General features: G+C 44.2%; 1 protein-coding gene across 2 annotated transcripts; it reads left to right on the top strand.

The window, feature by feature from the left end:
• On the top strand, nt 1-21,644 carry LOC122938865 (mucin-5AC-like). 2 transcript variants are annotated; one of them, XM_044294714.1, is made up of 4 exons: nt 1-116; nt 13,961-14,262; nt 20,966-21,045; nt 21,357-21,644. In XM_044294714.1, the coding sequence occupies exons 1-3, from the start codon at nt 74-76 to the stop codon at nt 20,972-20,974; spliced, it is 354 nt and encodes a 117-aa protein (XP_044150649.1). In that variant the 5' UTR covers nt 1-73; the 3' UTR covers nt 20,975-21,045; nt 21,357-21,644. The 2 variants fall into 2 exon arrangements, with proteins under 2 accessions (XP_044150649.1, XP_044150648.1); XM_044294713.1 differs by having other exon boundaries at nt 13,961-16,123.
• Nucleotides 21,645-27,144: the final 5,500 nt, after the last annotated feature.

Raw genomic sequence — 27,144 nt, 5'->3', positions numbered from 1 at the left:
CAGACAGGCTGCACATGGCAGGAGCTGCGGACACGCACCCATCCCGTCTATCGCAGGATCTGCCACCAGCGCCATGTTGCTCTACATGCCGCCATTCCTGGCCCTGCTGCTCTGCGGTGAGTATAGCTGGTTCTCTGTCCGTTGTCCCTCCGGTACATGCTGCGCGCTCTGCGGTGAGTATAGCTGGTTCTCTGTCTGTTTTCCCTCCGGCACATGCTGCGCGCTCTGCGGTGAGTATAGCTAGTTCCCTGTCTGTTGTCCCTCCGGCACATGCTGCGCGCTCTGCGGTGAGTATAGCTGGTTCTCTGTCTGTTGTCCCTCCGGCACATGCTGCGCGCTCTGCCACGACCCTGGGGGTGCCCGGCGTAGAACGTTAAGCGGCAGGGTTCACATTCAGAAAAAGATTCCCTTTTCTTAGCCAAAATGGTGCAAAGTTTACCAGATGAGCGCCAAATCTAAGGTGGATAATGCTTCCAAGAAAGAGCAGAAGAATCTGATTTAGCTTGGGATGTGACTAGAGCAGAACATATCAAAGATCAACTTGAAAATAACCAAAAGGAGATCGGACAAATGACAATTCCCCTTCTTACCAGAATCCCTTCCTCCTCAGCTGGGCGTGGGCTGCTCTACGAGCTCCTGTACCGGCAGTGCATGGAGCTGCTGGGAATCACCTTCTCGCTTTCTGTAGAGGAATGAGATCAGTGCTGGGATAATAGGGGTTATAGTTCGAATCCAGGGTTATAATTGCAGTAAGGCTGCATTCACATGTGGAGTCTTATTGGTGCAGTGCTTTATATGAACACAATAAAAGAGGAAGTACAATAAACAAGAGCTCAATACATATCATCAGTACAACGTGTGCACACTCACTGCATATAATCAGTACAACGTGTGCACACTCACTAAATATCATCAGTACAACGTGTGCACACTCACTGCATATCATCAGTACAACGTGTGCACACTCACTAAATATCATCAGTACAACGTGTGCACACTCACTAAATATCATCAGTACAACGTGTGCACACTCACTAAATATCATCAGTACAACGTGTGCACACTCACTAAATATCATCAGTACAACGTGTGCACACTCACTAAATATCATCAGTACAACGTGTGCACACTCACTAAATATCATCAGTACAACGTGTGCACACTCACTAAATATCATCAGTACAACGTGTGCACACTCACTAAATATCATCAGTACAACGTGTGCACACTCACTAAATATCATCAGTACAACGTGTGCACACTCACTAAATATCATCAGTACAATGTGTGCACACTCACTAAATATCATCAGTACAACGTGTGCACACTCACTGCATATAATCAGTACAACGTGTGCACACTCACTACATATAATCAGTACAACGTGTGCACACTCACTACATATAATCAGTATGTGTGCACACTCACTACATATAATCAGTATAACGTGTGCACACTCACTACATATAATCAGTACAACGTGTGCACACTCACTACATATAATCAGTACAACGTGTGCACACTCACTACATATAATCAGTACAACGTGTGCACACTCACTACATGTAATCAGTACAACGTGTGCACACTCACTACATATCATCAGTACAACGTGTGCACACTCACTAAATATCATCAGTACAACGTGTGCACACTCACTAAATATCATCAGTACAACGTGTGCACACTCACTACATATAATCAGTACAACGTGTGCACACTCAGTACATATAATCAGTACAACGTGTGCACACTCACTAAATATCATCAGTACAACGTGTGCACACACTACATATAATCGGTACAATGTGTGCACACTCACTACATATAATCAGTACAACGTGTGCACACTCACTACATATAATCAGTACAACGTGTGCACACTCACTACATATAAATCGGTACAACGTGTGCACACTCACTGCATATAATCAGTACAACGTGTGCGCACTCACTACATATAAATCAGTACAACATGTGCACACTCACTGCATATAATCAGTACAACGTGTGCACACTCACTACATATAAATCGGTACAACGTGTGCACACTCACTACATATAATCAGTACAACATGTGCACACTCACTGCATATAATCAGTACAACATGTGCACACTCACTACGTATAATCGGTACAACGTGTGCATGCTCAGTACATATAATCGGTACAACGTGTGCATGCTCACTACATATAATCGGTACAACGTGTGCACACACTTACTACATATAATCGGTACAACGTGTGCATGCTCAGTACATATAATCGGTACAACGTGTGCATGCTCAGTACATATAATCAGTAAATCGTGTGCATGTGATAAGCCGGACCACAGGGGATACACGTGAGGTGACGGTGGGCCGATGGGGGTAGTAGTTGGTTGTACTCACGGTTAGCAGAGCCTCCCTGGGTCAGCAGGGAGTTAATTCCGGTGCATAAAGGTATTGCATATTATTGCACAAGAGCAAAAAGGAAAATTGGGCGTTGTTCTTCTTCTTTACTTGACAAGGACAAAATGGTAGGTGATCTCACATTTGGGGCAATGCAGTCTATGACATAGTCCCGAGACAAAGTCCATCCCTGATTTGGGGTATAAATAATTTGTAATGTAATAGGTTAAAGTGCAAAAGTTTCTGATTTAAGAGGCTGTGCGCTGCATAGGATAAGGCACAGAAAAATCTTGAATGTTGCATAAAACCATTTTATTCAAAGTCCCAGACAACCTGAGAAGGGGGTAAAAAGGGTATAAAAAGGCACAAAAACAAGGTGCAACTGGGAATTTTTCTGAATGGTGGAGTCCATAATAGAGTCTTTAGAAGGGCAAAGGGCTCCATAGTGGCTTAGAGGAACTGCTACCAAAACAACAAACATCAGAGTCCCTTTTGCAACAGTGTCTTGCTCCATTTCAATATTGGCCAACCGGCCTATTTATGGATATGGATCTGGACTGGAGGAGACATCAGTGTCCAGGGGAGATCTCTCCTTCTGGCAGGCGCTTAACAGACGTAAAAGGCAGACCCAGTTTCTTACTGACCTCATAAAAAATTGAGGGTTCCTTTGTTCCCTTGATGACAATGGGCTCTAGTCCACCAACGGATTTTTGGGCACTAAAGGGCTCTGTTTCGACAAGAGCTGGTACAACTGTAACTGTGGGTCTTTGGTTGGTAACAGGAACGACCTCTGTAGGAGGATGAATAAATGGCCTCAGTACAGGAGGTTGGACAGGAATCTCCTGGCAGTGTGGCCGAGTAAGCTGCTGGAGGAGCTGTGCACAGTCTTCACTTGTAAATGCGGATTCCAGCTTGGCCCTTGGACGCTTCTGCTTTGGTTTGGGGGGAACAACTGGTGGTGATTGGATTTGCCACAAAATATTAGTGCCCGCAAAGCCAGTAGCATACTGGTTCTGGTTTGGTAAAAGAACGGGGTGAGTATCTCGCATCAGGCCTCGCAGAGGTGGCAAGGGGTTCTGGTTCTAGCTCCTCTTCCTCTTCAACCTCTGGATCCTCAGCAGGTTCCCAGGCTTCGGGATCTTTCATATTCCCCTAATTACAGGGCTGTCCCGGGCGAATCACTGCTGTGGCATAGGGGCCACAAGTGCCCCCTGTGGGGGTGAATTCTACAGTCTCATTGGCATACAGGCTGTGGAGCCAACTGGGGAGCTCCTTACGTTTAACAGATTTACATAATAGTCTCTGTTAGTTTCCAAATCGCGCTTGAAGCCAAATCTGTGTTTTTTGCAGAATGAGAGAATGTGTTCTGGATAGCCGTGCCGTTTTAATTTCGGCCGACAGTTTAGACCAGAGCTTTTTATGGGAAACAGCTGGCCACATAAGATCACGCACAACCGGGTCAGAATCGGACCTTTCGGATACATCGAGTACGATACCCTGTTCAGGGGTGCTCTAACCTGCAGTGGTAAGCGGTCTGGGTGGTGGGTCCACACCATGCTCCTTCAATGTCGGTCCCAAAGGTCCCGGATGCGAGCCTCCAACTCTGGGGTGATAGGCGCACAGGTCATCATCTGCGCAGTAGAGTGGGCACTCCCCGCTCCCTTGGGTACAGCTCACGGTGCTAGCTCTTCTTCAGCCGTGCGTTCTCTTTCCATGGCATCCCTCTTCTCAGCGTGAGATGTGTCTACTGTCGTTTTCAGTGTGCACTCGTACGTCACGCTCTTCTGATGCGCAACCCTCCCCCTGGGTCCACTTTGCATAGGGGAGGTGCCGGCTCTTGGCAATACAATTGGAAATACATTGGAGGTAGGCACATTATTAATTACTTTGCATAAAGGGGTGGCACAATAGATTTTTCCGTTCTGAAGGGGGTGTAGCTCAAAGTAATGGCGAAGCAAATTAATCAAGAAGGCTTCCGGCGACCATTTTAGGTTCAAGAACGACAGTCTATTTCACTGACAGCAAACAGTGATAGTGACACAGCAACATTCAATTTTTCCACTTTAAACACAGTGAGTCAATAGTAGGGATCCTGTATAGTATGCTCATGCCATTTGTAATCCACAGTATTAAAGCACATGCATGGTAAATGAGTGGGGCTTATTAGCATAAGGTGCAGAGGATTTTGTATCCTGTTCGTGACGCCAATTCATGCAACGAGATGGACCGCAGGGGATACACGTGAGGTGACGGTGGGCTGATGGGTGTAGTATTTGGTTGTACTCAGTGTCGGACTGGGGTACTTAGGGCCCACCAGTAAAAAAAATTTGGGGGGCCCACCATACGTATACATTCAAGTATAATACATTTTCTAACACGTTTTTTATATGAACATAGGCTAGTGGAAGTGCTGTACATTGAATATGTGTATATAGTGCAGTAAATCTAATGTGTTATGTGCCACTTGTGCAGGGGGTGGAAAACTAGGGGCCCATCTTGCTCAGGGGCCCACCGGGGGATTCCCCTGTACCCCTGTGGGCCAGTCTGAGCCTGGTTGTACTCACAGTAGCATAGCCTCCCTGGGTCGGCAGTGCAGTGGATGGGAAGACAGCACTAAATCCACCGGGAAACTCTCTATTGCAGGGAACACCAGCCAGATGGAAGTTGAGGTGCCCTTGATGGTGTAGGTGTTTAAGGTGCTTTGGTGGCTGGGCCCCTGTGTTTGTGACGCCAGCACCATAATGTGCAAATGTTGAGTGTAGTAGTAGAAATTATGAGGAGTCGGTTGTAATCAAACAGTTAAACATTTACTGAATCAATTGTCTTCAGGTAGTCAGTACAGATACAGTTCATTTGTATGGCATGAGTGATTACTCAGAAATAGGTTCAGTATTATTCCTTTTACTAGGTTTAGGCAATTGTCAGTTAGGGAGTTCTCTAGTACTTTAGCTTTACAGGCGAAGAATAATTAGATTTAGTTTAAGACCACTTTCCATAGCACTCAGGTACTAAATATACTGTTTTCTACTTATCTTGAGCTATCCAATAAGGGTGTTTCTCCCTCGTGGCAGGCAAACTCTCTGTGACATTATTAGCAGGATGCTCTCCTGAACTATTCAGGTTCACTATATCCTGGAAGGCTTCTAGTGAATAAGGATAATTATGGCCTTTAATCATCCAGTCATGTCCAGGAGCTTGGAAAGTTACTCTTGGTCACTTGTGCTTGTTAAGTCCATAGGCCAGACTCAGCTCTCACCTTCACTAGGCTTGCTTCGTACTTAGACGTAGACTTACTGTCCAGTGCTAAGCTGCTGTAACTACTCTTAGTTTGTCCTCTCCAGGATTGATCAGGTCCGAGAGGAAAGAATTTGCAGCTACATAGTGGATAAGGCCTGTTTCTCTCCTCCATACACTTGCTTTCCTAGGAATCACTACAATCTGAACTAACTGAATTCACTTCCTGTTCTTAACACACCCCAAGCTATATAAATGAGTGGCGCCAGCACCACCTAGGGGCGAATGGGTGTAATAACATTGCCAGTCTCATAATAGGAATTACCATACATTGCAAATCCATTAGATAAATAGGCAGATGTTTAAAGTGTCCCTTTTCCACACATATGTGGGGCGCTGCATGCACACTCGCTACATATAATCAGTAAAGCCTCATTCACACGTCAGTGTTTTGGTCGGTGATTTTTATCAGTCATTTTGAGCCAAAAGAAGGACTGGAGCCTCCACAGACATGAGGTATAAGGGAAAGATCTGCACCTGTTCTGTGTATAGAGCCGCACCTGGTTTTGGATCAAAATCACTGATGGAAATCACTGACCAAACACTGACGTGTGAATGAGGCATAATACATGTGCATGCTCACTACTAGATATGAGCGAATCGAAGCTGACGAAGTGGAATTCGATCCAAATTTTAGGAAAAATTCAATTCGCACCGAAGTCGAATTTCCTCTCATTTTTTCCTAAAATGGCTGCTGCACGTGTGAGGACATGGAGAAAGGAACTCTGGGAAGGCGGGATCACCCACAATGCCATGCATGCAGCCAATCAGCAGCCAGCCAGCCCTGTGATGTCACAGCCGTATAAATAGCCTCAGCCATCTTAGATTCTGCCATTTACCAGTGCACTTTGCAGGGGGAGACGTCAGCAGGTGCTAGGGACAGTGCTAGGAAAGACTTCATTGTGCTAAAAAAAACTATTTACAAGTGCAGTAAAAGATAATTCAAGGTGTAGGGAAAGGATAGGGAGGAATCATTCCACGGCATTTATGTGGAACAGGGTTCAGTAGGGGAGGTTACAGCCTGGGTGATAGGAACAATCCTATTACACCTTGCTGCACTGACTGCGGATCCGAATTGCCATTATTCAGCTCTGTAATTCCAGCAAACCGTTCTTGTTATTAGGGTGTAAGTGCTGTGTGATACCGCCATTAACAGGGGTTATTACAAGGAAATATTTCTATGTCTTATTTGCCCTTGGCTTGTATTAGTGGGAAAAAAGGGCTTATTAGCCGTTGTGTGGTGAAGAGCTAAAATTACAGCCCTTTTTGTTTTGTATTAGTGGCAAAAGTAATATATATTTGCTGCTCAGCGGTGCAGTTATCTGTTATAAAGCCTTTTGTGGCGTGTATTAGTGGAAAAAGAAAAATATATTTACCGTTCAGCGGTGCAGTTATATGCTCTAAAGCCCTTTTTTGTGTGTATTAGTGGCAAAAGAAAACTATATATGTGCCGTTCAGCGGTGCAGTTATATGCTCTAAAGCCCTTTTTTATGTGTATTAGTGGCACAAAAAAGTATTTGCCGTTGTGTGGTGACGTGAGAGAATTACAGCCCTTTGGGGTGTGTATTAGTGGAAAAAGAAAAAATATATTTGCCGATCAGCGGTGCAGTTATTTGTTCTAAAGCCCTTTTTTGCATGTATAAGTGGCACAAAAAAGTGTTTGATGTTGTGTGGTAAAGTGAGAAAATTACAGACTTTTTTGGGGTGTTTTAATTTCCTATTTATTTATTTGATCTAACAGTATGTCAGTCAGAGAAGGGCCTAAATGTTTCTAGCGCAGGCACAGGTCACAGCAGAGTAAGGCTGCGTGGCAACAGGGGTCGCAGAGAGAGGCCTGGGCTCCCGGTGTCATCTAGCGGTCGAGTCTTGACCAGCAACCCAGCCAAGAGTCGGTAGCTTCGTCAGACACAAGTTAGCATGGCCCTGTGCCCTCACCTGACCTCAACCTGCCTCTCTCCTTTTCTGTTCCCTCAGCCAGAGAAGTACTGTATGCTGTGGGCTCAGCTCTACTATACAGTGAGGACGAGCTACTAGAGGACAGTCAGCAGCTACTGCCCAGCCAAGATCTGGAGGAGACATCCGCCACTTTCTCTGCTAGGCGGGCTAGTAGTGCTGAGGAGAGTGGCATGGGAGCTGGTATTGCGAGGGGTCAGGCTCCTGACCCAGATACGGTTGAGGAGGAAATCAGTACGTGCAGACAGTACTCAATGATGATGATGTAGCTGATCGCACTTGGGAGCTGGGTGACGAAGGGGCTTCATCATTGGGAGAAGAGGGTGGCAGCTTGCCTGTGAGCCAGTGGCAGAGCCAGAAAGTCGCTAGTGTGGCAGGGAGCCAGCAGGGTGGCAGCAGTGGGAAGTCAGGAACCAAACGTACCCGGGGTAGACTACCAGCTTTACAGGAGCCTACCTGTCCGGGAAGTAGTGGTGCCCGGGTTCGCGGAGGCAACGGAGGTAGCAGTCAGTCAGTGAGTAGTGTTGGGGGTAAAATCACCTACTCGTCGGTGTTGCAGTTGTTTGTTAAGCCGCCGGAGGAGGTGAACATGGCCATATGTAGAATCTTGGCACCAATGTTGGCACCACAGCCCTACGTCAACATCTGGAGCGTCACCATAAAGTGGCCTGGGAGAACTGTGTCTCCGATGTGGTGGTCCAGCCTGCCGCAGCAACCGCTGCATCACCCACTGGCACGCAGCTGATTTCAGGCAGTCAAGGCTCCACCACCTCAGCCGAAAGTCTGTCCTGCCCATCATCTGCTGGTCCTGATTCTCCTGCTCCTCGCACTCCTACTCCTCATCAGTCATTCCGTCAGCAATCAATCACCGTAACGATTGCCAAGAGACAACAGTATGTGTGCTCTCATCCTACGGCGCAGAAGCTGAATGTGCTCCTGTCCAAGTTGCTGGTGCTGCAGTCCCTTCCTTACCAAGTGGTGGACACTTCACCTTTCAGAAAACTGATGGTGAGTCCTTGAAGAGTCCCAAGCCATTATTTATTTGCCAAAATGGCAGTACCAGCCCTGCACACATATGTAGAACAGAAGGTGGGCCAGTCCTTGAGCGGTGTCTGCCAAAGTACACGGCAGCGCCGACGTGTGGAGCTGTAGCTACAGTCAGTGACAATACATGTCCTTTACGGCCCACTAGTTGAATGTGGTTCCTGCACAGCCACACCAGAAATTTGGCCAGGTGACGCCGCGTCCGCCTCCACGTTCTCACACTGTTGGTCCTGCGACAATGTCTGCCTCTGCCTCCTCATCCTTCACCGTGTCCTCAGCCTCCACTCCAGGGAAAATTCACAGTGTCCCTCTAGTATACCACATGTGCAGGGCACGGCGGTGTCAGTCTGTTCTGCACCTCGTTTGCCTGGGCGATTCGAGTCACACAGGGGAGGAACTGCTCCGTGTTCTTCATCAAGAAATAGAATCCTGGCTTTCTCCGCGACAACTCAAAATTGAAACCATGGTGACCAACAACGGGAAGAACATGGTGTTGGCGCTGCGTCAAGGAGGGCTGAGCCATGCGCCCTGCATGGCACACGTGTTCAATATGGTTGTCAATCGGTTCCTGAAGTCTTCCACCCAACTGCAAGACATCCTAAAAATGGCCAGGAAACTTTGCATGCACTTCAGCCACTTGTAGACCGCAATGCACACCCTCCTTGAGCTGCAGCGGGAGAACTGCATCACCCAACATAGGCTGATATGCAACGTTTCCACCCTTTGGAATTCCACCCTCCATATGTTGGACCGACTGTACAAACAGAGAAAGGTCATAAACGATTTCTTGATGATCCAATCGAACAGGAGTACTCCTCTGTGTAACTTTGATGTCAGCCAGTGGCAGCTCATGTATGACACCTGCCACGTTATTTGTTAGTCGCCAGGACTACGGGATGAACAACATAATTCCACTGCTTCATGTCCTGGAACAGATGCTGGCAAATCTGGCTAGTCAGGGGACTGGAGACGTGGCGCCTATTTTTCACGGCCACATGAGCCCTGTGGGGGCTGAACTGGAGGAGGAGGACATTGGAGCACAAGCAATGTGTAGCGAAATAGGTGGTTTTGCAACACAGGTGACAGGAGAGGAGGAGCAGCAGCAGCCAGAGGAGCTGCAGGATTATGAGGAAGAGGAGGCAGAGGACCCATACACACCATGGCAGTATGCAGTGGAGATGGAGGCAGGGAGTCCCTCTTAGTCACTTGCACAAATGGCCTGATGCATGCTCACTTGCTTGCATAGTGACAGCCGAATTATCACAATTCGGCAGAGGGATGACTTCTGGCTCTCCACCTTGTTGGACCCTCGCTACCTGTCCAAAATGGCTGCCTTTTTTACACCCGCTGCGAGGTAGGACAAACTGAACTACTATAGAGACATCCTATGTAGTCAGTTGGCCGCTGCCTATCTGCGCAACCATCCATCCTCTCGCAGGTCTGACTGGGGGGGGCCTCTGCGTTCATGTTCCACTGCCATGGCTGCTAGGGAGGGGTGGGGTGGCGTGGCAGGATCAGTACCAGTTCTATCAGCAGCAGCCTGAGTCTACAGTTGCTGAAGAAACTACTCACCAGCAGCAGCAGGTAGACCTGGAGCAGGACCTGGACCAGCAGGTGGTGGCATGCTTGGATTTCACCCTGCCAGCCGTCATTGAAGATCCGCTGGACTACTGGGCAGCCAAACTGGGTTTGTGGACGCAACTGGCAGAGTTTGCCCTGGAAAAGCTGTCCTGCCCAGCCAGTAGTGTGGCATCAGAAAGGGTGTTTAGTGCGGCAGGGGCCATAGTTACCCCAAGAAGAACTCGCCTGTCCACCCAAAATGTGGAGAGACTAACCTTTGTAAAGATGAATCAGGCATGGATCAGCCAGGATTTCCATCCACCAATGCCTGGTGCTTCAGACTAGATCATCCATGGTGCCACACCAACACTTTGACAAAAGAGACCGGTTTCTTCTGGCTACCTGCCTCAGCTACTATTCTGATGCTGCCACCCACCTGATGCCACACATCTGATGCCAACTGCTCCTTCTTTCACCCACCGTCTTCAGTGGGTACTGCTATTGCCACCCACCTCCACACTATGTCACCTTGCCACTCTGTGGCCTCCTCATGCTGCTGCCACCTCCACACTATGTCACCTTGCCACTCTGTGGCCTCCTCATGCTGCTACCACATCCACACTGTGTCACCTTGCCACTCTGTGATCTCTTCATGCTGCTGCCACCACCTCCAGACTCTGCCCACCTCCACACTATGTCACCATGCCACTCTGTGGCTTCCTTATGCTGCTGCCACCTCCACAATATGTCACCTTGCCACTCTGTGGTATCCTCATGCTGCTTCCACCTCCACACTATGTCACCTTGCCACTCTGTGGCCTCCTCCTGATGCTGCCACCACCTCCAGACTCTGCCCACCTCCACACTATGTCACCTTGCCACTCAGTAGATTCCTTATGCTGCTGCCACCTCCACACTATGTCACCTTGCCACTCTGTGGTCTCCTCATGCTGCTGCCACCTCACACTATGATACCTTGCCACTCTGTGGCCACCTCCTGATGCTGCCGCCACCTCCAGACTCTGTCATTGGGCCACTCTGTGGTCTCCTCATGCTGCTGCCACCTCCACACTATGTCACCTTGCCACTCTGTGGCCTCCTCATGCTGCTGCCACCTCCACACTATGTCACCTTGCCACTCTGTGGCCTCCTCATGCTGCTGCCACCTCACACTATGACACCTTGCCACTCTGTGGCCACCTCCTGATGCTGCCGCCACCTTCAGACTCTGTCATTGGGCCACTCTGTGGTCTCCTCATGGTGCTTCCACCTCATCACTATGTCATAGGTCCACTTTGTGGACTTCTCATGCTGTTCCCACTCTTCTCACTTCATGACTGGGCCACTATTTTGCCTTTCGGCCTAGCTGACATCATTATTTATTTGACCTTTCTTCTGAGCTGTCAGAAGGAAGGAAAAATGAGACGCACAATTGATCCTGCCTGTGTAGCAGCTGTAAGGCCTGTATGGTCCCATCAGAATTGGCTTATGATTAGGTAGCCAAAAGCAGGAGTGGGTACAAAACACAGAAGACATGCAAATATTCCATTCATGTGTCATCTCTGTTTTTAATGCACTCCTGTTTTTTTGGGCATTAGCAATACTGATGGATTACTGACCAAATGCTGACCGAGTGAAGGCGGATGCTCCACAGACAGGATCCGTGTTTTGGGGGTTATTGTTCTGACGGATCAGAGGAAGGCAAAATAATCAGTGATGTCAATACACACTTACTGCTGACCCCCTCTCCACTCTGTCGGGGGCTCTACTTGTATAAGCGTTTAATAGAACAGGTTCTGTAGACATCTATGTGGAATCAGCTGACGACGGTGTAAAAGGAGTGCGCTTCTTCTTGGCGCTAACATCGACCTGTAAGGCTGAGTTCACACTTGAGTTATTTGGTCAGTTTTGGCCCCGTGACTGCCCAAATAAGTGAGGTGTGCAGTGATTCTAAGAGCGACACCTGTCATCTGCATGTCATACCGACTCACAGTATTATTTCACTTCCAAAGCAGCCAAAGTAGTGGAGTTTACACAGGAACAGGGAGTTGCGAAGTGCACGTGGGGGCATACAAAAATTTGCTGTGGGGCCCAGTCACTTCTAGCTACGCCCCTGAGTACAACATGTGCACACTCACTACACATAATCAGTAAAACGTGCAAGCTTACTACAGTAAATCATGTGCACACTCACTACACATAATCAGTAAGACATATGAACGCTCAAAACATAATCAGTAACACACATGTACACTCACTACATATAGTCAGTAACACATGTGCACGCTTAATACATATAACCAGTAAAACATATGCACACTCAGTACATATAGTCAGTAACACACGTGCACGCTCACTACATATAGTCAGTAACACACGTGCACGCTTACTACATATAGTCAGTAACACACGTGCACGCTCACTACATATAGTCAGTAACACACGTGCACGCTCACTACATATAACCAGTAAAACATGTGCACGCTCACTACATATAGTCAGTACCACACGTGCACGCTTACTACATATAGTCAGTACCACACGTGCACGCTTACTACATATAGTCAGTAACACACGTGCACGCTCACTACATATAGTCAGTACCACACGTGCACGCTCACTACATATAGTCAGTACCACACGTGCACGCTCACTACATATAGTCAGTAACACACGTGCACGCTCACTACATATAGTTAGTAACACACGTGCACGCTCACTACATATAGTCAGTACCACACGTGCACGCTCACTACATATAGTCAGTAACACACGTGCACGCTCACTACATATAGTCAGTAACACACGTGCACGCTCACTACATATAGTCAGTACCACACGTGCACGCTCACTACATATAGTCAGTACCACACGTGCACGCTCACTACATATAGTCAGTACCACACGTGCACGCTCACTACATATAGTCAGTACCACACGTGCACGCTCACTACATATAGTCAGTAACACACGTGCACGCTCACTACATATAATTAGTAACACACGTGCACGCTTAATACATGGAATCAGTAACACATGTGAATGATAACTACATATAAGCACAAAACCATATGCATGCTCACTATATGCTCTCTCCACATACAGACATGCCCACACACTGCCTATGATCAGTGTACACTCACTACATGCATACATGCACTCATACACAGGCAGGGAGACATGCCCCCTCACTAGGCACATGTAATCCCGGAATAGGTTGGCACACATACATATATACTCACAAATGAGGTGAGATTTTGCCTTTTTCCCCTTGGAGGAGAGGTGCAGTGTGTGCAGCGCCCAGTAGGAGGCACTTTTGGAGACACAGTTTGCGGTGATACTGACCACACAAGTGCGGACTCATTGGCAGAGATACGTAACGCAGTGGTGCCATGCACAGTGTGTTGGGCACAGCTCCTGCAGACTCTGTCTCTGATGCCTGGAGATTTGCAGGCAGTTGGCGTGCCAGGGCCAGCTGCTATTAATGCAAATGTTTTATACAAACACATTCACCCTCTCAAGTGTCTCAACTCTACCAAGCATGTGGCACGTGTTCTGTGCCAGCTGCTGATCATCCTGTGCCAGGTAACACCATGGTAAAAGGTTTAATACTGACAAAGCAACGTTTTGTTGACTGAGCGACATTTGTGTAAGTTGCACCTAGTTCTCCTGCACCTGCGCTGGTTTCTTAGTTTGTGTTTCTGATTTAACCCCTACAGGAGCACCACTTACCAATGGAGACAACCCCAACAGTGAGGCCATCTCCATGCCTCCAATAAAGAGCACCCTGTCAAGTAACATCAGTGCAGCACCAGCACCAGCCAATTCTGGACTTTCTTCTGTTCCCACAGTTTATCAGAATGGTCTGATGGATGCAAGTCAGTTTCCAACAAAAATGTCAGACCCTCCAACCAGCAGACGTATGATGGAAATAACCGGGGTCCAGTCAATACAAGAACCCTCAACACCCGTACTCACCAGTGAAGAACCTCTCAGCAGTGTTTCAACTATGGAGCCTATTGTAAGAACCAATACCTTAGCTCCAACCCCAAACCCACCTGCCAACACATCACTGGCAGCTATCCATCAGGAGACGAGCTCTACCACAGCTTTGGTTACAGCAGGGCCCTCTAACATCATAATCACATCAATGACAACAGATGTCACCAGTAGTCCACCACTGCTCACCAGTAACGTCATCGATGTACCGCGCACCAGTGTTTATACAGAAAGTCCTCAAGAGGCATCTCCGCTAATGGGTTCCCCATCTAGATCTACAGGAAATCCACCAATTATTCCAAATATTACATCACCATTTTACACAACTGCACCACTCACAAGTAATACCAGCACAACTGTACCAGAGGCTACTACAACTGCACAGATGACACCCAATATTCCAATCAACACAATTTTGCCACTAGGGTCTAAAGTCCCTGACTCCATGACGCCTTTAACCATATCTTTATCCATAGGCCCTAATAGCACTAGTACAATTTTACCAGCTATGACAATTTCCCCAAAAACATTCAATGTGACTAATTCTCAGTCCCCAGCGACGACACCTGCCCCAATACCTCCTGGTATGTCTACCACTCCATTAAATACTAGACCTGCCCCAATACCTCCTGGTATGTCTACCACTCCATTAAATACTAGACCTGACCCAATACCTACTGGTATGTCTACCACTACATTAGATACCAAATCTGCAACGATACCTCCTGGTATGTCTACCACTCCATTAGATACCAAATCTGCCCCAATACCTCCTGGTGTGTCTACCATTCCATTAAATACTAGACCTGACCCAATACCTACTGGTATTTATATCACTCAATTAGATACCAAATCTGCAACGATACCTCCTGGTATGTCTACCACTCCATTAGATACCAAATCTGCCCCAATACCTCCTGGTGTGTCTACCACTCCATTAGATACCAAATCTGCCCCAATACCTCCTGGTGTGTCTACCACTCCATTAGATACCAAATCTGCCCCAATACCTCCTGGTGTGTCTACCACTCCATTAGATATCATAGCTGCATCAATAACTTCTAGAGTGACCACCATCGTACCACCACCCAACACATCATCACCAATTCCAACAAGTATAATCACCAGAACATCAGCTACCAAAACTTCATTGATATCTTTTAGAGTAACTGAGGCACCAACCTCTACCACATCTACACCCATGCCATTGAATATGTCTGCCACTACTCCACCAGCTATAACACCTTCACTAATGCCTCCCAGTTTGACTGCCACCAAACCACCCGTTAAGCCTACTAATACTACTACCAGTATAACAAACATGACACGTCCATTACCCACTTCACCAATACGTTCTGATAAAACACCCATCACTACCTCGGCTATGACAATGTCACCAGTGTCTGCAACAATTAATCCCATCACATTACCATACAGCATGGAATCCGATATATCACTGGATACAACAACTTATCCTGTACGTCCTAGTGTCTCTACCACCTCACCACCATCAACTACAACTGTGCCACTATCTTCTACCATGACAGGCACCACATCATCAAATTACACAACTAGGCCACCATCTTCTACTATGACACAAATCACTTCATCAAATTACACAACTGCCCCACCGTCTTCTACCATTATTGGTAACACATCATCAAACTACACAACTGGGACAAATACTCTATCGTCATCTATGCCAACTGAAATGGTTACCACCACACCACCAAGCACCACAAACAATTCCATCCATTCTAGTGTAACATCAGAACTGCCAGAATCTACACAATTCAGTATGGAGGTCACCACGTCACCTGACTCTACATCCATGGAGAATACATGTACTTTACCCCCCACAATGACAGAGAGGAAGTCCAGCAGTAAGTAACAGAAAACACTGCAACCATATAGTATGCGTCCTCATCCTCAACAGCAGCCATATTAGTCTCTTATAAAGAAATTAATATACTATAATGGTCAATATGTAACTAATGGAGGCCATACTATAGTAGTTATATTCTTGTACATAGGAGCAGTATTATAGTAGTTATATTCTTGTACATAGGAGCAGTATTATAGTAGTTATATTCTTGTACATAGGAGCAGTATTATAGTAGTTATATTCTTATACATAGGAGCAGTATTATAGAAGTTATATTCTTGTACATAGGAGCAGTATTATAGTAGTTATATTCTTGTACATAGGAGGCAGTATTATAGTAGTGATATTCTTGCACATAGGGGGCTGTATTATAGTAGTTATATTCTTGTACATAGGAGCAGTATTATAGTAGTTATATTCTTGCACATAGGAGGCAGTATTATAGTAGTTATATTCTAGTACATAGGAGCAGTATTATAGTAGTTATATTCTTGTACATAGGAGCAGTATTATAGTAGTTATATTCTTGTATATAGGAGCAGTATTATAGTAGTTATATTCTTGTATATAGGAGCAGTATTATAGTAGTTATATTCTTGTACATAGCAGCAGTAATATAATAGTTATATTCTTGTACATAGGAGGCAGTATTACAGTAGTGATATTCTTGCACATAGGGGGCTGTATTATAGTAGTTATATTCTTGTACATAGGAGCAGTATTATAGTAGTTATATTCTTGCACATAGGAGGCAGTATTATAGTAGTTATATTCTTGTACATAGGAGCAGTATTATAGTAGTTATATTCTTGTACATAGGAACAGTATTATAGTAGTTATATTCTTGTACATAGGAGGCAGTATTATAGTAGTTATATTCTTGTACATAGGAACAGTATTATAGTAGTTATATTCTTGTACATAGGAGCAGTATTATAGTAGTTATATTCTGTACATAGGAACAGTATTAAGTAGTTATATCTTGTTACATAGGAGCAGTATTATAGTAGTTTATTCTTGTACATAGGAGTATTATTATAGTAGTTTGTATCTTTGTACATAAGAGCAGTATTATAGTAGTATATTCTTGTACATAGGGCAGTATTATAGAGATACTTCTTGCACATAGGAGCAGTATTAAGTATTATATTCTTGTACATAGTAGCTGTATTATAGTAGTTTATATTCCTTGTCATTATGAACATATTATAGTAGGTATATTCTGTACATAGGCTCAGTATTATAGTAGTTTGTATTCTTGTCATAGGAGCAATATTATAGTAGTTATATACTTGTACAATAGGGCAGTATATAAAGTAGTTATAGTCCTGTACTAGGAGCAGTATTATAGTAGTTATATTCTTGTACATAGGAGCAGTATTATAGTAGTTATATTCCTTGTACATAGGAGCAGTATTAATAGTAGTTATTCTTGTACATAGGAGGCAGTATTATAGTAGTTGATATTCTTGTACATAGGAGCAGTATTATAGTAGTTATATTCTTGTACCTAGGACAGTATTATAGTAGTTATATTCTTGTACATAGAGGCAGTATTATAGTAGTTATTTCTTGTACATAGGAGCAGTATTATAGTAGTTATATTCTTGTACATAGGAACAGTATTATAGTAGTTATATTCTGTACATAGGAGGCAGTATCTATAGTAGTTATATTCTTGTACATAGGAGCAGTATTATAGTAGTTATATCTTGTACATAGGAGCATATTATAGTAACTATTATATAGTTATATTCCTTGTACATAGGAGCAGTATTATTAGTAGTTATATTCGTTGTACATAGGAGCAGTATTATAGTAGTTATATACTTGTACATAGGAGCAGTATTATAGTAGTTATATTCTGTACATAGGGGCAGTATTATAGCAGTATATTCTTGTACATAGGAGCAGTATTATAGTAGTTATATCTGTACATAGGAGCAGTATTATAGTAGTTATATTCTTGTACATAGGAGCAGTATTATAGTAGTATATTCTTGTACATAGGAGACAGTATTATAGTAGTTACATTCTTGTACATAGGAGACAGTATTATAGTAGTTATATTCTTGTACATAGGAGGCAGTAGTTATAGTAGTTATATTCTTGTACATAGGAGGCAGTATTATAGTAGTTATATTCTTGTACATAGGAGGCAGTATTATAGTAGTTATATTCTTGTACATAGGAGCAGTATTATAGTAGTTATATTCTTGTACATAGGAGCAGTATTATAGTAGTTATATTCTTGTACATAGGAGGCAGTATTATAGTAGTTATATTCTTGTACATAGGAGCAGTATTATAGTAGTTATATTCTTGTACATAGGAGGCAGTATTATAGTAGTTATATTCTTGTACATATGAGCAGTATTATAGTAGTTATATTCTTGTACATAGGAGCAGTATTATAGTAGTTATATTCTTGTACATAGGAGCAGTATTATAGTAGTTATATTCTTGTACATAGGATGCAGTATTATAGTAGTTATATTCTTGTACATAGGAGCAGTATTATAGTAGTTATATTCTTGTACATAGGAGCAGTATTATAGTAGTTATATTCTTGTACATAGGAGCAGTATTATAGTAGTTATATTCTTGTACATAGGAGCAGTATTATAGTAGTTATATTCGTACATAGGAGCAGTATTATAGTAGTTATATTCTTGTACATAGGAGGCAGTATTATAGTAGTTATATTCTTGTACATAGGAGCAGTATTATAGTAGTTATATTCTTGTACATAGGAGCAGTATTATAGTAGTTATATTCTTGTACATAGGAGCAGTATTAGTAGTTATATTCTTGTACATAGGAGCAGTATTATTAGTTTATTCTTGTACATAGGAGCAGTATTATAGTAGTTATATTCTTGTACATAGGAGCAGTATTATAGTAGTTATATTCTTGTACATAGGAGCAGTATTATAGTAGTTATATTCTTGTACATAGGAGCAGTATTATAGTAGTTATATTCTTGTACATAGGAGCAGTATTATAGTAGTTATATTCTTGTACATAGGAGCAGTATTATAGTAGTTATATTCTTGTACATAGGAGCAGTATTATAGTAGTTATATTCTTGTACATAGGGCAGTATTATAGTAGTTATATTCTTGTACATAGGAGCAGTATTATAGTTATATTCTTGTACATAGGAGCAGTATTATAGTTATATTCTTGTACATAGGAGCAGTATTATAGTAGTTATATTCTTGTACATAGGAGCAGTATTATAGTAGTTATATTCTTGTACATAGGAGCAGTATTATAGTAGTTATATCTTGTACATAGGAGCAGTATTATAGTAGTTATATTCTTGTACATAGGAGCAGTATTATAGTAGTTATATTCTTGTACATAGGAGCAGTATTATAGTAGTTATATTCTTGTACATAGGAGCAGTATTATAGTAGTTATATCTTGTACATAGGAGCAGTATTATAGTTATATTCTTGTACATAGGACAGTATTATAGTAGTTATATTCTTGTACATAGGAGCAGTATTATAGTAGTTATATTCTTGTACATAGGAGCAGTATTATAGTAGTTATATTCTTGTACATAGGAGCAGTATTATAGTAGTTATATTCTTGTACATAGGAGCAGTATTATAGTAGTTATATTCTTGTACATAGGAGCAGTATTATAGTAGTTATATTCTTGTACATAGGAGCAGTATTATAGTAGTTATATTCTTGTACATAGGAGCAGTATTATAGTAGTTATATTCTTGTACATAGGAGCAGTATTATAGTAGTTATATTCTTGTACATAGGAGGTATTATAGTAGTTATATTCTTGTACATAGGAGGCAGTATTATAGTAGTTATATTCTTGTACATAGGAGCAGTATTATAGTAGTTATATTCTTGTACATAGGAGCAGTATTATAGTAGTTATATTCTTGTACATAGGAGCAGTATTATAGTAGTTATATTCTTGTACATAGGAGCAGTATTATAGTAGTTATATTCTTGTACATAGGAGCAGTATTATATTCTTCGTACATAGAAGCAGTATATAGTAGTCTATTCTTGTACATAGGATGCAGTATTATAGTAATTATATTCTTGTACATAGGAGCAGTATTATAGTAGTTATATTCCTGTACATAGGAGCAGTACTATAGTAGTTATATTCTTGTACATAGGTGCAGTATTATAGTAGTTATATTCTTGTACATAGGAGGCAGTATTATAGCAGTTATATTCTTGTACATAGGAGGCAGTATTATAGCAGTTATATTCTTGTACATAGGAGCAGTATTATAGTAGTTATATTCTTGTACATAGGAGAAGTATTATAGTAGTTATATTCTTGTATATAGGAGGCAGTATTATAGTAGTTATATTCTTGTACATAGGAGGCAGTATTATAGTAGTTATATTCTTGTACATAGGAGGCAGTATTATAGTAGTTATATTCCTGTACATAGGTTGCAGTATTATAGCAGTTATATTCTTGTACATAGGAGGCAGTATTATAGTAGTTATATTCTTGTATATAGGAGCAGTACTATAGTAGTTATATTCCTGTACATAGGATGCAGTATTATAGTAGTTATATTCTTGTACATAGGAGCAGTATTATAGTAGTTATATTCTTGTACGTAGAAGGCAGTATTATAGTAGTTATATTCTTGTACATAGGAGCAGTATTATAGTAGTTATATTCTTGTACATAGGAGCAGTATTATAGTAGTTATATTCTTTTACATAGGATGCAGTATTATATATATATTTGTCTTTATTTTATAGCTTTATATTATTTGTTGATATTACTTTTCATTATTATCTGAGATGGTTAAAATGTAGCTTTTTTTCTCTGCAGGCTCATTAACCTTGAGGCTGACATTGGAGACTTCTCCTACCACAAACTTTGCTATGGCAATGCAAAACATTTTACAGCAGGTAAGTCTAGTGATGATGATTTGTTATAGAAGTCTGGAAATTTGATGAGATCAGAAATTCTACAGTTAATGACGGTTTATTGAGTGCGTTCTGAGCAGAAATAACTGCTGTAGATGAAAGCTGCAGTCATTTTGGTGACCAGCAGGAGGCAGCACTACCTCGAGATAGGGAATCTGCGATGAAGGTTCCTATCGGAGACTCCAACGCAGATGTGAACTGTAGTGATAAAGGCTGTGGTCAGCAACTGTACAATAATAACTTATTACAGTACAGGCATTGAGAAATTCATAATGGAGTATTCTTATTTTTAGGTTTGTCTCCGGCTTGCTAAGGATATTCCAGTTGAAGATGTGACTTTGTCCTGGGCTCAGGATAAGATGTTCCTGCCATGCGTCTCCATCACAGGAGCAATGTTTTAGACTGGTCACAATTTCAGATATTTCATCTTCTAGTCTAGAAATAGTCCTGAAACGCGGAGGACTTATATGAACAGAGGCCACCATTGTGAACATTGAGGAGCCTTCACTTGGCATCTACTATCTTCAGAGCTTCCAATATTATACACATCTCAGCTTTCTGGGAATCTGACCAATGGTACCCGCCCCCCCCCCCCCCCAATACTGAGGTAGAGGGCATCTGCTCCCCTTCATGATGGAGACGTGGTCAGACAGGTATGGTCACTTTAAATGGACATTCAGGACTCCCAGCAATCACCAGTTGTTTTGGGTCAAAGCCTCTGGAGCTCCACGTCTATGGTCTGGTGTCTGCAGCTCTGTCCTATTCAGGGTCATCAAGTGAAATCTCCAAGAGCTCCTCTAAAATGAATGGAAGATATGGAGGCCGGTGTCAGCGCTCGCTTGGCGGTTTTGGGAATGAGGATAGGACTACCCCTCCTGCCATAGCTAGGATCAGTTGTAGATGGCTGAACGCTTGTAGGCTGCACATTTGTGGCATATTTGCGGATATCCCTGTGCTGCTGGGGACCCTGCTCCGTCCACTATGTACCTCTGTATGTGACATCCCAAAAACAAGCACACTCCTGTCCTGAAACACTCTGTGCTGCTGGCAGGACCCTGCTCCGTCCCCTATGTAACTCTGTATGTGACATCCCAAAAATAAGCACACTCCTGTCCTGAAACACTCTGTGCTGCTGACAGGACCCTGCTCCGTCCCCTATGTAACTCTGTATGTGACATCCCAAAAATAAGCACACTCCTGTCCTGAAACACTCTGTGCTGCTGGGGACCCTGCTCCTTCCACTATGTAACTCTGTATGTGACATCCCAAAAATAAGCACACTCCTGTCCTGAAACACTCTGTGCTGCTGTGAGCCCTATTCTCTCCATTATGTATCACCTATGATCATCTCTGAAATCCTCTGTGCTGCTGGGAGGACCCTGCTCCTTCCAATATGTAACTCTCAGCCTGTGACCTCCACAAGATCAGCACACTCCTCTCCTGAAATCCTCTGTGCTGCTGGGGACCCTGCTCCTTCCACTATGTAACTCTGTCTGTGACTTCCCAAAAAATAAACACATTCATGTCCTGAAACCCTCTGTGCTGCTGTGAGCCCTATTCTCTCCATTATGTATCACTCACTGTGTTACCACCTATGATCATCTCTGAAATCCTCTGTGCTGCTGGGGGCCCTGCTCCTTCCACTATGTAACTCTGTCTGTGACTTCCCAAAATAAGCACACTCCTGTCCTGAAACACTCTGTGCTGCTGTGCGCCCTATTCTCTCCATTATGTATCACTCACTGTGTTACCACCTATGATCATCTCTGAAATCCTCTGTGCTGCTGGGGACCCTGCTCCTTCCACTATGTAACTCTCCGTCTGTGACCTCCACAAGATCAGTGCACTCCTCTCCTGAAATCCTCTGTGCTGCTGGGTACCCTGCTCCTTCCACTATGTAACTCTGTCTGTGACTTCCCAAAAAATAAACACACTTATGTCCTGAAACACTCTGTGTTGCTGTGAGCCCTCTTCTCTCCATTATGTATCACCTATGATCATCTCTGAAATCCTCTGTGCTGCTGGGGGCCCTGCTCCTTCCAATATGTAACTCTCAGCCTGCGACCTCCACAAGATCAGCACACTCCTCTCCTAAAATCCTCTGTGCTGCTGGGGACCCTGCTCCTTCCACTATGTAACTCTGTCTGTGACTTCCCAAAAAATAAACACATTCATGTCCTGAAACACTCTGTGCTGCTGTGAGCCCTATTCTCTCCATTATGTATCACTCACTGTGTTACCACCTATGATCATCACTGAAATCCTCTGTGCTGCTGGGGACCCTGCTCCTTCCACTATGTAACTTCAGCCTGTGACCTCCACAAGATCAGCACACTCCTCTCCTGACATCCTCTGTGCTGCTGGGATGACCCTGCTCCTTCTACTATGTAAATCTCGGCCTGTGACCTCCACAAGATCAGCACACTCCTCTCCTGACATCCTCTGTGCTGCTGGGATGACCCTGCTCCTTCTACTATGTAACTATCAGCCTGTGACCTCCACAAGATCAGCACACTCCTCATCTGAAATCCTCTGTGCTGCTGGGAGGACCCTGCTCCTTCTACTATGTAACTCTCGGCCTGTGACCTCCATTATGTATCACTCACTGTGTTCCCACCTACGATCATCTCTTTCCTCCTGAAGTACTCTGTGCTGCTGGGGACACTGCTGATACCATTGCGTATTACATAGTCTGGCAGTCCCTTCGTCCCATCATGTCACACCCCTGTCTTTACTTACACGGTGACACAGTGAATACAGTCAAAACACACACAGGAGTGGGGAGGCGCGAGGCACCTTCTGCCTCCTTCATCAGCAGCAAATGTTTAAAAAATAAATAAAAAAGTCACATAACATCCGGAAATATGATCTGTGAAGGAATGTTACCCCCCCCCCCCACCCCTATATCCCTCACACTATGACCTGAGTGTAACAACGGCCATAAACCTGCAACAAAGGATCAGGTGAATGTCACAGACACAGCTGGAGATTCCTCCTGTAGAACAGGTTCTGGTGATAGAGGAAACGCTGGCCGCACACGCGGTACCTGCCGGACAAAGGCTGATTCAGCTGGGAGTCACCATTAGCATGCACGTGCGGCTGAACTGCACATATTAACCCTATGCAGCCAATCTGCGGTGCTCCAAGGGAGTACTGGGCTTTTAACATGGCATCGCGCAGTAAAACACCGCACATGCGCGAGACTTGGGAAAGCGAAGCCGAATTGCGGGCTGTCACTCAAAGGCACGAGGGGGCGTGGTTACCTTGACTTGAAGCCAGGAGGCCGCTGCCCCCTTGACTTCAAGCTGATATGCAAATTACCGCGGACGGAGGATAAAAGATCATTTTCTGACCTCATGCAGCATCGGACTGCACGATAATAAGTATGATTAGTATCACACTGCGGGCTACCCTGAGGTACTGCTGGCGGCTTTACATGCATTTCCCTGGTGGTCTCATCTGAAGAAGGGGTTAATGCTAGCATTCCTTGTGGTTTAGTGTACAGAAAGGATTAATATCAGCATCTATTGTGGTCTAGTGTTATGATGGGATTAATAATGGTATCCCTGGTGGTCTAGTGTAGTGCAGGAATTTACTACAAGCAACCCTTGTGGTCTACTGTGGTGAAAGGGGTTAATGCTAGCATCCTTGGTGGTCTCATCTGAAGGAGGGGTTAATGCTAGCATCCTTGGCGGTCTCATCTGAAGGAGGGGTTAATGCTAGCATCCTTAATGGTCTCATCTGAAGGAGGGGTTAATGCTAGCATCCTTGGTGGTCTCATCTGAAGGAGGGGTTAATGCTAGCATCCTTGGCGGTCTCATCTGAAGGAGGGGTTAATGCTAGCATCCTTAATGGTCTCATCTGAAGGAGGGGTTAATGCTAGCATCCTTGGTGGTCTCATCTGAAGGAGGGGTTAATGCTAGCATCCTTAATGGTCTCATCTGAAGGAGAGGTTAATGCTAGCATCCTTAATGGTCTCTTCTGAAGGAGGGGTTAATGCTACATCCTTGGTGGTCTTATCTGAAGGAGGGGTTAATGCTAGCATCCTTAATGGTCTCATCTGAAGGAGGGGTTAATGCTACATCCTTAATGGTCTCATCTGAAGGAGGGGTTAATGCTAGCATCCTTGGTGGTCTCATCTGAAGGAGGGGTTAATGCTAGCATCCTTAATGGTCTCTTCTGAAGGAGGGGTTAATGCTAGCATCCTTAATGGTCTCATCTGAAGGAGGGGTTAATGCTTGCATCCTTGGTGGTCTTATCTGAAGGAGGGGTTAATGCTAGCATCCTTGGTGGTCTCATCTGAAGGAGGGGTTAATGCTAGCATCCTTGGTGGTCTCATCTGCAGGAGGGTTTAATGCTAGCATCCTTGGTGGTCTCATCTGAAGGAGGGGTTAATGCTAGCATCCTTGGTGGTCTCATCTGAAGGAGGGGTTAATGCTAGCATCCTTAATGGTCTCATCTGCAGGAGGGTTTAATGCTAGCATCCTTAATGGTCTCATCTGAAGGAGGGGTTAATGCTAGCATCCTTGGTGGTCTCATCTGAAGGAGGGGTTAATGCTAGCATCCTTAATGGTCTCATCTGAAGGAGGGGTTAATGCTACATCCTTGGTGGTCTTATCTGAAGGAGGGGTTAATGCTACATCCTTAATGGTCTCATCTGAAGGAGGGGTTAATGCTACATCCTTGGTGGTCTCATCTGAAGGAAGGGTTAATGCTACATCCTTGGTGGTCTCATCTGAAGGAGGGGTTAATGCTACATCCTTGGTGGTCTTATCTGAAGGAGGGGTTAATGCTACATCCTTGGTGGTCTCATCTGAAGGAGGGGTTAATGCTACATCCTTTGTGGTCAAGTGTAATGAAGGGGTTGAATGCCAGGATCCCTGGTGGTTAACCGTAGTAAAGAGATTTAATGCTAGCATTTCTGGTGGTTTAGTGTAGAGAAGGGATTAATACCAGCATCCATTGTGGCCTGGTGTTATGAAGGGGTTAATCATAGCATCCCTGGTGATCTAGGGCCGTGAAGGAGGTAAGTAGGTGGTCACATCTCTCGGGATTAGTAGTTTCTTTACCTATGCCCACATCCCATTCACTTCTCGGCAGGACATGCTTCCTCTATAATCCGCCCTTTCATCTTGGTAAGAGTAAAAATGAACCCCTTCCATTTTTCGATGCAGAGAAAAGGAGAAAAAAATTGGAACGTCTTGTATGGGGGCTGTCAGCGGGAGTCTGGTGCCAGGTAAGTATTGGTAATAGCAGATAGTGATTTATTTTCCAGTCAACGCGTTTCCAGGGCGGAACGTCCCCTTCATCAGGACAGTAATACAGAGACATCCCCATCCAGAGACGGTTTCTGCCTAATCTTCTGTGTCCGGTGGAGGAATTCCCGACATGTCAGTGTCTGTACACATAGAACCCCAATCCCTGCACCTAGTGGGTTTGTTCTTATTTACATTCTGGCTCGGCGGTCGCGTGATCCGCAGTAATGAACGCTGCTGGACTCGTATCCGAGGATTCTATGTTTACCGATAAACAGTATAAACAGTGTAGCCACCTTGTGTAAACATAGGATACTATGACACCGTTACTGAGCCCCTGCGCACAGCGGATCGCAGCAATCTGTAACATTGTCACCTGTCCATCTAATACAAATCTGTTCAATCTTGATTGTTCCCGGCTGCACGGCTTTTCGGGTAAAAATGCTGTATTAACGAAAAAAAAACTGCCCGTTACGATTTTCTTCCACCGCTACATGGGGCTGTCCACTCAGGATGTAGCTGTGCGTGAAAACTACTTATAACCTATCCTGGTAAATAATAAGGGAAGGGGGTTCAAGCACTGGGACCCCCACAATCCCAAGTACAAGGGGTCCCCTCTCTGAAGCCGTAGCGTGCACGGGGTCCGCCGCTCCATTTACTGGTATGGGGCTAGCGGAAGTCTGGGAAAGCTGGGTGACAACTGAAATGGACACCAGTAACCTACCCACTGCGGACTACTGAATGTCAAATCTACCTGGTCGTATTAACCCCTTGCTGACTGCCCATTGACTATATACATCTGGGCGGTGGTTGGCATATGGACATT

The sequence above is a fragment of the Bufo gargarizans genome, chromosome 5 (genome assembly GCF_014858855.1).
Source record: "Bufo gargarizans isolate SCDJY-AF-19 chromosome 5, ASM1485885v1, whole genome shotgun sequence".
NCBI lineage: Eukaryota > Metazoa > Chordata > Amphibia > Anura > Bufonidae > Bufo > Bufo gargarizans.
The sequence above is the reverse complement of the archived record's forward strand: the minus strand, read 5'-3'. Positions and strand labels throughout refer to the sequence as shown.